Below are 12,969 nucleotides of genomic sequence, written 5' to 3'. Positions count from 1 at the left end.
GTGTAGTTGGCTAAATCACAATTTCCTATTCTTTAGGATATGCTGATCTTGAGCCAGGAGGAAGTGGTGCTTGAATACAGACCAGCTCCCTTTGACCTTATTACCTTCTAGAGTGCTAACCCATATGGGATCTCCCAAACAGGTCTTTGAAGAGGCCAAAGTCAGCTCTCCTAAAGCCCAGGGTTGTAATCCTACTGATAGCCTTGCTTCATCCTTCCAAGCAGGAACCTGAACTCCACCATCTCCTGATAACTGCAGCCATTATTGTCTATGTGGAGTTTCTTGTGCATTCCTCTGACTTTCATATCATGTTGGTTGCAGCCCACCTGTGATTTTCATTTTGAACAAATAAAAAGTATTATTTTATTTAGGACTCTGAAATATGTAACTGGTGTTTGCATTCTGAATTGCTGCCCTGGGTTATATATTCTGAAGGCCACTAAGTTTCTGTATTGCAAACCTTTTGGTATTTTTATTTTTGTACATTAAACGTTAAAAAAACCAAACCTATAATTTGGTTTAACCAGTTTCCCTTATTTGTGTGATGTCCACTTCACCACTTCTTTTAATTCCTTCATTTTGTTTCTCACTAAACAGTGTTTTAATCCTAGATGACCTTGCCTCTTCTGAGAGCTCCTTCTCTCAAACTTTTTCCTTACTAGATTTTTATTTTATGTTTGTCTTCAGAATTCAGTTCTAAAGGCAAAGTATTTATTAAAGATCTAGTTAATGGCAAGTATTTTGAAAAGATTTTGTCTAACATAATACAGTATTGAAGCAAGTAAGATTAGCATTACATGAGCATGAATCTTCCTTAATAAGTAAAACTATCTTTTGCCCACCTTTTGGGGAGATTTTAAGTAATTTGTAATTTCTGCTACAAAAAAAAAAAATTGACAACAGTTTAATCTTTGGGGGGTTATAACGCTTAAACTGAAGCTTTGTTTTGACCATTCCTCTCTCTTGAAACATGTCAGATAAAGCATTCTAACTTACAAGTCTTAGAACTTTAGAATGGAGAAGTGGACTTTACTGTATAAAACTACCTGATGACCACTGGAGAGTCTAAACTTCAGCTTCACTAGGTAGTTGAAGCGGACGAAATACTTCATCAGAAATTGAAGCTTCAACTTAATGTCTTGAAAAAACCTCTAGTTGAAGCATTTAAAATGTTGCAAATTCATCAAAACCATTTAATTTTTTTTTATCTTTAATGCTGCCTGTTGAAGTATTAGATTCAGAATGTTTCTGTGTTCTTGAAGAAATTTGAAATGAGAGTGTGTATGTGTTTTGGTTTTGTTTTGTTTTTTTAAGAGAGTCCTTAATACGGACTGCATTCCAGTGTCTTCAGTTGGTTGTGACAGATTTTCTTCCAACGATGCCATGTACCTGTCTGCAGATAGTTGTTGAAGTTGCAGGAAGCTTTGGACTTCACAATCAAGAGCTAAATATTAGCTTAACTTCAATTGGTTTGTTGGTGAGTTTTGTATTAACCTACAGTGATGCCAATTCTGTCTTTTTATTTTCTTTTTTTTTAATAAGTGAAAATTAATCTGTAGTCAAGTCTGCAAATGAAAACCAAAACCTATTTTTAGATTACTTACTGAATTTCCATGTTGCCATTTAGAATCATACATAAATTAAGCACAAGTTATCTTTAATCTGCATGACTCCAGGGTGAGGTAGTGTTGTGTTGTAACAGTGTTCATCAGTATCTTATTTTTAATACAGTGTTTACCTTTATAGTACTTTGTGCATAATTTGGGCCTAAACATTGAAGCTAAGAGAAATACTTTCTGCACCTTGCAGTGTTTATGTATTGATCTTCTTCCATCATCAGTGTGAGGAAATTACTATCTATTGCAGAATACTTTTAAATGAGAAACAGCTGATTTTGTGATCATTAAAAGCATTATAATACTTGTATTGTACAGCACCATATGTCTTTATTTTGTAGTGGAATATTTCAGATTATTTTTTCCAAAGAGGTGAAATAATTGAAAAGGAGCTAAACAAGGAAGAAGCAGTGTTGCAGAAACAGGCAGAAGAAAAGGGAGTGATGCTGAACAGACCGTTTCATCCTGCGCCACCATTTGACTGTCTCTGGTTATGTTTGTACGCCAAACTTGGAGAACTGTGTGTGGATCCCCGACCTGCAGTTAGAAAGAGTGCTGGGCAAACGTTGTTTTCTACTATTGGTGCTCATGGAACTTTGTTGCAACATTCAACGTGGCACACAGTAATATGGAAGGTATGATTGTAAGCTTCCAGTGAATGCAATTTAAAAAAATTCCTTCATGTTTTGGTAACCATTGACATGCTATTTTAATGTCACTTTATTAGCTTATTAAGACTTTAAAGATAAGGTATAGTGATAGAAGTCTGATAAGCCTTTCACTGTTTTTGATTTTTTTCCCCCATGCTTCCTTTTCTCTGCACCTTAAAGCCTCTTATAGAGTGGTTGGGTGTTGTTTTGGGTGGGGTTTTTTTTTCATTTTGACCATTTCTTTATTACTAAGGAGTTTTATAAAAAGGCTGCTTCTTTCATATGAAGATGACTGACTCCTTTGTGTGAAAATTGGTGACATTTGAGCTTCATGTGATCTGATACTATGTTGAGCTTTAGCTTGCGCTTTTGTTTTAGCTGTTATTTGAGAGGATCTGTCAAACACCCTGTTCTAGGTCATAGTCATGTTGATTGTCCCTTATGCAAAAAGTTTGGTTATAGTTGAGTCTGTTGCCTGTTGTGCCAGTGAGATAACTGAGATCCGTTGGTGTTAGCCTTCTGTTAGTGCTAACAGTGTTCTCAGTGGGTTTGATCATGCTATTTCTAACCCTTCTCAAGTGAAGTTGTTGCAGAGGTTGTTTAAATAGGGGAATTCTCAGGGTGACACAGTGGTGGAAAACATAATGGAAATACTACTATTTTTTAGTGTTTTACCAACTATGTTATTTGAAAAATTGTTGTCTTTTTTCTTTTTGTATTACAGGTTTTATTTCACCTGTTGGATAGGGTTCGAGAATCTTCTACCACGGCTGACAAAGAGAAGATTGAATCAGGAGGAGGCAACATTCTCATCCATCATTCAAGGGATACAGCTGAGAAACAGTGGGCTGAGACATGGGTATTAACACTGGCTGGAGTTGCAAGAATATTTAATACCAGGAGATACTTACTGCAGCCTTTAGGTAAAATTTAGTTTAAAGTTACTGAAAGATAGAATAACAAATTTTCTGCTTTAGTATGTTCTTTTTAGTTAAAGTACTGGGAAAGAATCTTAATCGTAGATTAAAAGTGTGTTCTGTTGTGTCTCCCCTCAAATGTAATGAAAATTGTGGAGTGTCTAATTCATGCTCCTTAGAACCAGGAATTATAAGTACCAGGTTCATCTTCCATATTGCAGTACTTGAAATTACATCTGACTACTCACAATTCTGGGTGCCAAGTAGTTTTAATTTATAGTAGTCTGACAACAATAATAGTTTTTCTGTTCTTTTGGTTGTCAGAACATATTTTTCCTCTTGTCTTTCTAAGGTTATGCAACACTTGCTTAGAACTCTTACATGTCATCAGTGTGTCAAGTTTAACAGTGCTCTTACAACGTAAAGAGCACTCACTTGTGAAGTCAGTGAAGTATATAGCTTCAAAAAGATGGGGATCGTTAAAGATTGGACTTGTTATGAGAAAGATGTTGAGATTACCCACTCGGTCAAGTGATTATTTTTCTCCTTGCATGATTCCCCTCTACTGTTTGTATTGCACAGAGATTTCAGTTCGAGTTTACTTCACTCTTTTCCCTGATGAAGCTAACTGAAGCGAGTTCCCCTTTTCTTCTCCTTCCTTAAAATCTTACCTTTCCCATTTTGAAGTTTTTTATTTTCTTCTGTAACTCCTCTGTATCTTTCTGATCCTTTTTCTCAGGGTTTGATTTTCCCTATTTCTTTTTAGCTTACTCCACATAAGAAGTTAAACCTTAGGTCACGTACCAAGCTATTGTAAAATACTATTACATACAATTGAACAATGTAAGTGTATTGAACTAGATAATATAATTCAGCATCCATGCCTATTTTGTACAAAAAAAAGTGTCAGTTTCTAAACAGAGGTATGATATTTCAATGCTACTTTTCGTTTCCTCGTTTAGTTACCTTACTTAAATACATTACTTTTAAAAATAAAAATGTTAGCATTTATAGCTTGCAAAGAAAATTCCCTGTTACATTAGTATACCTTCAACATCCCATAGTAAGTAATTATATATCCAAATACAAATAAGCTGCATTTTGTTGCACTTTGTTTATTTATGATACAGGTATCAACATATTGATAGTTATCAAGACTATATTAGTAGCTATTAAGAGTATTATTTGCAGAAATGTAGTAAATGTTAAACTGTTACATGAGAGGTAAAACTGAATAAAAATTTAAAATAGTACAGGTCTGTTTTAATTATTCAAGCCTGATAATTACTAACATAGAAAATTGAAGGTTAAGGCTAAATTTAATGAAAAACTCAAACTGCAGAAATGAACTCTTTCTCCACAGTGCAATTATCAGAGCAGTTTAAAATAATTTTTTATTAATGCATTGTATGACTGTAGACTTGACCCTTAATTCCTTGTGTGCGCTGAACATTTTTTTCAAATCAACAGGCATCTGGTATGTGTAAAACCAAATCTGCTTCATTTTCCCAAATAAATGTAGTTTTCTGGTATGGGATGTGGTATAGGATTTTTTTTTTCCTAGCAAACTAGACATAAACACTGATATGTTGTTTTTTCATTCTTCATATTTGTGTCTGTCTGCCACCTTCCTTCTTGTTACAGTTGAACTGATACATTCTGAAAGTCATTCATACTACCATCACCTAACCTCCTGAAATTTCTCTGTATTAGTAAGAAGGACATTAATAGCCTTGTAGAGACTGGGTGGCTGCAAGGGGAACAGGAAGCTGGGTGCAAGTGGAATAGGAAGCCGCTTCCAAATGTATTTGTTTTTAACTTTCTCCTTTTTTTTTTTTTTTTTTTAAACAGGAGACTTTTCCCAAGCCTGGGATGTTCTTCTTGATCACATCCAATCAGCAGCACTCAGCAAAAATAATGAAGTTTCCTTGGCTGCTCTGAAAAGCTTCCAGGAGATCTTACAAATTGTTTCCCCTGTCCGGGACTCAGAGAAGCCTGATACACCACCTGCTATCAATGTCTCTGTACCTGTGGTGGTAGGGACAACAACTGCCACCAGCCTTGGCAGGTCGTTCATGAGAACTGACTCCATAGGAGAAAGAATAGGAAGATACAGTGGATCTGAACCACCTGTAATAACGGATGAGATCGAAGATTTGAATCTCTGGTGGGCAGCCTGGAACAGCTGGTATAGGATTGGTTCAGAAAGTACAAGGCCTCCAGTTACTTGTGATAAATTGACTTTCATTCCCAGCCAGCCTTTTCTTACAGCTTTAATTCAGATATTCCCAGCTCTTTACCAACACATCAAAACTGGTTTCAGCATGGATGATCTCCAAAAGCTGGGTGTCATTTTGCACGGTGCTGTTTCAGTTCCAATCAGTTCTGATGCCTCCCCTTTCATCCTTCCATCTTACACTGAAGCAGTTTTGACAAGTTTACAGGAAGCGGTTCTTACAGCTTTAGATGTTTTACAAAAGGTAAGAAGGTGACTTCAGGTGCATGGTGAAAGGTAAACTACGCTGTGTCTCAGTTCTTTTCAGAATTGCAGTGTGGTGACTTAAGCATTATTTTAAAAAATTATTTATAGTTATGCAGTACACTACCTTAGAACAAGATCATCTGCATTCCTGGTGCAACTTGCATTGAAAGGAATGGTGTACTTTTTTTTTTTCTTGATTGTAGAAATACTTTTATGAGTGGTGCTCTGTAGTTATTTACTTGTCTGTCTGATATTCAAGTATTGTTCTGTTACGAAGGTCTGTACATGGAATTGGGGAAATAGTCCCACAAATAATATTCCTTATGTTGATAATGACACACAGACTAGAAGAGTAATGATCGTGAGAACTCTGAGTTCATTCACATTCTTATATCTTATTAGTTGTGTAAGGACAATGCTGCATCTCTGCTTGAGAAATTCTCACACTCATCCTCAGAGACACCCATCATGTGGGTGAATCAGTAAACAGCAAACTTGGGTGCCCTTTTACTGGATAGTTAAAAAAAAAGCAAGTATTGCTTCTTTCTTTCTGGAGCTGTAAAATATCTTGCAAAATTATTCATTTACAAAACAGTGAGTGGTTGACACACTGGAGGGAAGGGTTGCCATCCAGTTGGAAATTGACTGGCTTGAGAAGTGGACCTGTGTGAACCTCATAAAGTTCGGCAATGACAAGTGCAAGGTCCTGCATGTGGGTTGGGGCAATCTCAAGCACAACTACAGGCTGGGAAGAGGATGGATTGAGAGCAGCCTTGAGGGGAAGGATTTGGGGGTGTTGGTTGATGAAATGTGAGCTGGCAGGGTGTGCTTGCAGCCTAGGAAACCAACTGTATCCTGGGCTACATCAAAACCAGCATGACCATCAGGTCAACAGAGGTGATTCTGCGCCTCTTGTGCTCTGTCAGATTCCACCTGGACTACTGCATCCAGCTCTGGGACTCCTAACATAAGAGATGGAGCTGTTGGAGTGAGTGTAGAGGAGGGCCATGTAGATACTCAAGAGGCCTGGAATACTGTTGCTGTGAAGGCTGACAGAGTTGGGGTGGTTTAGCTGTGGAGAATAGAAGGCTTTGGAAGATGTTACATCAGTGTTCCAGTACCTGATGGAACAAGGAAGTGGGAGCAGGAAACTCTTCTCTAAGAGGGTGGTGAGGCACTGGCACAGGCTGTCCAGAGAAGCTGTGGCTACCCCTTCCTTGGCAGTGTTCAAGGCCAGGTTGGATGGGGCTTTGGGCAACCTGGTATAGTGGAGGGTGTCCCTGCTCATGGCAGGATGGGGTAGAACTAGATGGTCTTTGAGGTGCCTTCCAACCCAAATCATTCTGTGATTCTGTGGAAAGAAACAAAGCTGATAATGAATGAAATTGTGTATTTATATTAAGTAAAACTTAAAAATACAAAACCATTCCTTAATACACTTCCCCCCAAAAAACACCTATTGAAAAAATGTCACAATTAATACTATTCATGTGACTTTAACTTTATTCCTTTTGGGCTTTCATGTTATGACTACTTTGCTGAACTGTGTGGTCTTACCTCTCCCTCCTCAGAGAGGATCCTGCCCCATTTAGCTCACAGAACACGATACCTACTAAATAAGTAGTAATTTTGTATTTTAACTTCTTTTAGCTTGGTGTGGGTTGACTTCTCTCATACTCATTTAAACCCCACAAACAAGGCATTATCTTTCAGTCATTCTTTTAGCATATGGACTTAAATATCCATGAGTGTATTTTTAGAAGAGGTATAAGTTTATAAGTTGCTGTTAAATCTCACTTTTGTGTATCATGATAGAAATAACACAAAGCTTTACCATCAATTTTGTCTACTAGATTGTCATAAATTTCCAGTCAGGTTTAAGCCTTTTGTACCGTTTCCAGCAGCTCAGCCCTGCTCAAGTCCTGTTTTCCCCACTTAATCACTCCATATTTTAATCAGATTTTTCTGTTTCCTCGCTGCTGTCCTTATCCAGCCATTCTTAGCTCCCAAAGGCTCCAGGCATTAGTGCTTTTCAAAGCAGGAGCTACCAGAGTTTTTAACATGAGGAAAAACTGCACATTCTTTTAACCTCTTGTCAAGATGCTAAACTATTTTAGCAGAAGTTTTCTTAATAACAAAAGCCTCCCACCTCATCTATAATAATATTGCTAACAGAACAGCACTGAAATAACCATAGTAGTACATTGCACTACATGAGCACGTTAGTAGGCTCTGCAAAGTTGTTTGACTGCTCCTCCCAGCTATATAACACAGAAAAATTCACATCACAAGGTAACCAGCCAGTGCTCGTGTGTAGCAAAGGCCATCTGTCAGATGGTTTTGCTGGAGGCCACAATGTCTTTCTTTTGAAATTAGTTAATGTTCTCAGAAGTACACACAGAAGCCAGTGGGACAGTTAAAGAGTACGCAATTAGTTCTCATGTTCTTTTAAATAAAATGTTTCTTTTATGTTTGTATGTGGGACCAGGTTAAGTTTTGTTCTTCTCTGACACAGGAAGATTTGGGTCAATTCTGGTTTTCTAAGAAATTCTGTAACAACTTTTCAGTCTTTGTTGCATGAGAAAAATGTGACATTAAGACTGAGTCCCTGACTGGTTTTATAAAGAGATTTTATGATGTGATTGCATTAGTGAAGGACACTGCAAACTGAAAAACATAGGACTGGAAGGGAACCTTGGTTATCCTTTCAGATGTCCACATGTTGAGCCTGTTTGTGTTCTGTTCTTCATTTTATTTCTCATGGAACTTGCTTTCTAGTCTTTCACTGCTGCAGTACAAGTACCTGCTTCATCATTGTAGCTCAGATAAAAAAAATCTCTTCTCAAGGCCAGATTCTCTGAATATTCTCACTCCCTATGTTGACTTTGGGTCAACTCTGCAGCAAAACTGATGGCTTGTCAGACAGGAGCACAGAAACATACCTGAAGATCAGATATGTTTGAATTCTGCCTCCGCAGGTACTATGGTTGCAAGTCTCTTGAGCTGTGAGTGTGGTAAACTCAAGGCTACATTTACATACACCAGCTGAGATGGTAGAGACTTAGATATGGAGAGGTATTAAAAAGACCCCAGTAACCCCTGACAATAGTTTCACTGGGAGCTGTTAGATCAATGTGAACTATTAAAAAATGTGAAGGTTAGTAAAAGACTGCTTTGTGGCATGGATTTCTGAAACTGAAGTACTGTGTCAACTTTTGCAACAGCAAATGATCTGCAGAGTATTTTAGGGTTTGTTTGTGTTCACTTGAGTATGTAAATAAATGCATTTAATGCATTAAATACCACTCTGTTTCATAAGCTGCTCTTAAAGATGTTTTATACCCTTTGGTAGGCTGGTTTTAAGTTGTGCATACAGTTAGATAAAAGTTACCTGTTGTCAATCAGAAGCATAAACCTCTTTGAAAAGCAATTCTAATTAGGCTGCTTATTTTTGAAAATTCATCTAATCTTTTAATCCTCTGATAATTTTTAGAGGTGAAAACACCCCAGTAGACTGGATAGAAAACACTTCTGTGTATAAAGTAAAAATTTTACAGGAGTTTTGTAAAATACTAAGAAGCTACTCGTGCACAGACCTCAAATAGGAAGTAGTTACTGCTTTGATTCACCAATGCAGAAAAAGTAGTGTCTAAAATTATTTGCCACTAATCCTGAAATTAATAATAATAATAAAAATCTCCCAACGTGGAAGGAATGGCAAACATATTTTGAATGCTCTTCTGTGGGTGACATAAATTGCATCTGTGCAAGTATGTTGCACCTATATAAAAGTTATCCAGGGATTTGTGGATGCTCTCTACCCCTTTGTAGTCCACATGGTATATAAATAATTTTATATATTTCGCCTATTAGTTATGTAACCTTGCATTAAACTGATACAATTTAGAGCAAGGACTTCAGTGTAGCAGCATATCAACTGAAATAATGTTACAAGATTTTCAGATCAGCAATTAACCTTTTAGTCTTCTGCCATGCAGGTGAGTATCAGGCATCAAAGCGTCTTTTTCAGTGTTCACTACAGTCTTGAACTTGAGCAGCAGAAGGGAAGTGTTGGCTGTTTAGGAGTGCTGCACTATGTTCATGATGCTGATTAAGCTTTTCGAGCGTTAGATGTGTGTGTTGAATCCCAGGAAGGTGAGGAGAGGGAAAGGCTGTTGATGATTCACGGAGTGCGGGTTGTAGGTTGCGTGAAGGTGCAGCTAGGTCTTAGGGTGATCCCGTGATGACAGTGCCTCTACCCCTGTCAGCATGGCATGTTCCATCCCATGGAGCCCATCAGCCGCCACAGTTCATGACACAGCCCCAGCATGGTCGTTGCACTCAAGCAGCTTTGGAGCTCTTGGCACCTTGAGTGAGTTTGGCCACAACTCATCATGGATGGTTGGTGGTTAATGGAAAGGGAGGTTGATTCCTTCCCAAAGAAAAATGACAGTAGAAGATGTTTGTGTGGAGCGATAAATAGACTGTTTCTTGAAGCTTTGAGAGGAGAGACTTAGGGAGGAAAAGAAATACGTTTAAAATGACAGAAAAAAATTGGAGTAACTTCATAGAGTCATTGTATCTGGCTTTGAAAATAAATGCCCTAAGATTGTCTTGGGATTTATATTGCAACAGGAAATCATTAGCCTTTGACAACATGATACTTCATTGACATCTTCCAAATACATCCTTCATGAAATGTTTTCCATTTTAAAGCAAGATTATGAGTTTCAGCTATACCAAAATCATACCATTCTCATTTTATGTTCCTTCCTGTAAGACACAATTTTAACTACTTATGAAAACCTTGTAGGAATTTTCTTCTAAGATTTAAAAGTTACATGAAAGAAGAACTTGCATAAGATATGGCTGAGATCAACAGACAAGACTTACCGGTCAAAGCAGAGTTGGTAAAGAAAAGATTTATTTTATTGGATGTAATGAGATAGGTTAGTAAATACAACTATATATGCTCAGCTACTTTCCTATTGCAATAAATTAAATGACATAACAAAACTCACTTTCTTGAAACTGTTAGAACTATATACTGTTCTTTATATAGCATGACTCTTGCATAGTCTTACATGGAATTTTTCTCTTGGGAAGCTTCTTGTACTGATGCGAATTTTTGAATGTTGAAACTCAGGATGATATATTAAGCTGCTTCTCCCTTCTTTTGGTATAGGCTATATGTGTGGGCTCAGAAAGTATGCAGATAATGTATCCTGCAATCTTTGACCAGCTGTTGGCCTTCGTAGAATTCTCCTGCAAGCCTCCACAGTATGGACAGCTGGAAACAAAGCACATTGCAAATGCAAAGTATAATCAGGTAATCAATTAGAAATCTCATTTGTTTGAACTGGCTGGTGAACCCAATTCAGCTTCAGGTACAGGTTGTTTAGCAAGATGCATTTATTCCATCTGGAAAAACATCACTGTGCATGTTGAGTAATAAGCTGATTTACTAGTAGCTTTTCACATGGTTGTTTTTTTTTATCTTCGTATGCTCTCTTTGAATTAAACTTTGTTTTTATACTCTGTATTCCTCTATGTAGGAAAGGTCTTGTCTGGATACCAGGCATAGTGAATGTCTGAATTTGTCCAGTAAATTAATCTAAACCAACTTGTCCTACATATGATACCAAATTTAATAGAAAGACATTATAATTTTAAAAGGATAAAATCCCCTCAAGCTGCAATTTTTTTAACTGCACGTGCTGTAGGGAAATGGGACTTATCCAATAATTCTTTTTATTTCTGTACTCTGCTGTTCACTAAGCATGAGCATCTGATTCACTATAATCCAAGAGGTAACTATTATGTATGTATTAATTCTTCTTATTCTATTTGTCCGGCAACACAATGGAATCACACTAGATACAACTATTTGCACCGGTGAGTTAAATTTCCTTAAAGATTGTCCTAATGTAGTTGTCTTGCCTAGACTGCAACATTTGTCCTACTTAAATGTACTTTACTTCAATGTAGAGTACATTTCCAGAGTCAGACTACGTTGTATTTGCAGTTTTGTTGCTTGGACTATATTCTTAGCAAACGTTGCATGCATTAAACTGAGAGCTCAGTGCAAAACATGTTTCCTGATCCTTAATTAATACATTTTCATGTATAGTTTAGTAATTCACTGATTTCTTTTCCTAGGCGGAATGGGTAGCATTGAATTATGTACCATTTGCTGAGAGGTCGTTGGAAGTTGTTGTGGACTTATACCAAAAGACAGCTTGCCATAAAGCTGTGGTAACTGAGAAAGTTCTCCAGAACATTATTAAGGTAAAAGTTTGTCCTATGTGTGAATTTAATGAGCTTATATTGAAAATCCTGTGTCTTATTTTGAGCTACTGTTGATGAACACTTTCTGGGAAGCTTAAAGCTTTACTAAACAAATTGGTATTTTATGTAGATGAGCAGCAGGTGTAATTGGTTTGAAGCTACAAGGCTATTGATAGGGCTTTATCTATCATTCTTTAGTTGGATAATGTTGTATTTCAATACTAAGGTAAGAATTAACACGTGTGTTAGGCCATGCAGTATTAATCTTTGAAAGTATCATGCACCTGGATCTAATTAACAGGCCTCTGGGTAAATGTGGTGTTGAAGGCTGGTTGGCATATGTAAACTGGGAATGTGTGCTCTAGCTATTACATTTGATTCGCTTTTAATGTCTTTGTGTGTCATTGATGTACCTATGATGTACCTTGTGCAGGCACACAAATGTGTCTTTAAAGCAAAATTGCCAAACTCTTAACTTTTTTTGACCTTGTTTCCATTTTGGCAAATAATTCTGGTAAATAGTAGGTGTTGTAGTAAAAATCTGTAAAAAAAAAAACCCCAAAAACCATATGTGACCTAGGCTTGTTTGTAACGACTTGGCTGACACAAGGTTGTTCCTATATAGAAGCTAAGAAATTAAGAAACCTGAATCTGTTTCAAACAGTTCTGTAGTATTACTTGGAATTTGTTATGAACTAAATACTTGTAATTGAAAATTATTACAATTGTTTTCTGCTTTGGTTTTAATAGGATAGGGGAAACTGATAGAAGCAGCACTTTAACAGTTGACAGTAATGTGATCATTTGCAGTAGATGCAGTAGGTTTTGAAATTATTTTTCATGTCTCTAAAGCCCATGTTGATGTTGGGATTAATTTGATCTGTATGAACAATAGCAGCAGAATAAAATATGCTTTTACCTCTAGGGTTAGATACTAGCTCTCATAATTTTTGGCAATAGAGAGATGATCACAATTGACTCACTCTTGAGAGCATGAGTGAGTCTTTCCTTTTTTC

The 12,969-nt window shown here is 37.0% G+C and overlaps 1 protein-coding gene across 3 annotated transcripts in view; it reads left to right on the top strand.

The window, feature by feature from the left end:
• Positions 1-12,969, top strand: part of MON2 (MON2 homolog, regulator of endosome-to-Golgi trafficking) — a gene marked incomplete at both ends in the record, with an annotated part of 75,174 nt that overhangs the window by 47,125 nt on the left and 15,080 nt on the right. For 2 of the 3 annotated variants that reach the window (XM_084268055.1, XM_084268053.1), the window contains 6 exons: positions 1,315-1,477; positions 1,958-2,251; positions 2,991-3,189; positions 5,035-5,663; positions 10,851-10,994; positions 11,825-11,953. In XM_084268055.1, the coding sequence (XP_084124181.1) occupies positions 1,315-1,477; positions 1,958-2,251; positions 2,991-3,189; positions 5,035-5,663; positions 10,851-10,994; positions 11,825-11,953 (1,558 nt within the window). Of the gene's footprint in view, positions 1-1,314; positions 1,478-1,957; positions 2,252-2,990; positions 3,190-5,034; positions 5,664-10,850; positions 10,995-11,542; positions 11,561-11,824; positions 11,954-12,969 lie in introns of all 3 variants that reach the window. The other variant, XM_084268054.1, reaches the window with a different exon arrangement.

The sequence above is a fragment of the Gallinula chloropus genome, assembly GCF_964237585.1.
Source record: "Gallinula chloropus genome assembly, chromosome: 1".
In the NCBI taxonomy this organism is placed as follows: domain Eukaryota; kingdom Metazoa; phylum Chordata; class Aves; order Gruiformes; family Rallidae; genus Gallinula; species Gallinula chloropus.
Note: the sequence above shows the minus strand (reverse complement) of the source record. Positions and strands in the feature narration are given on the sequence as shown.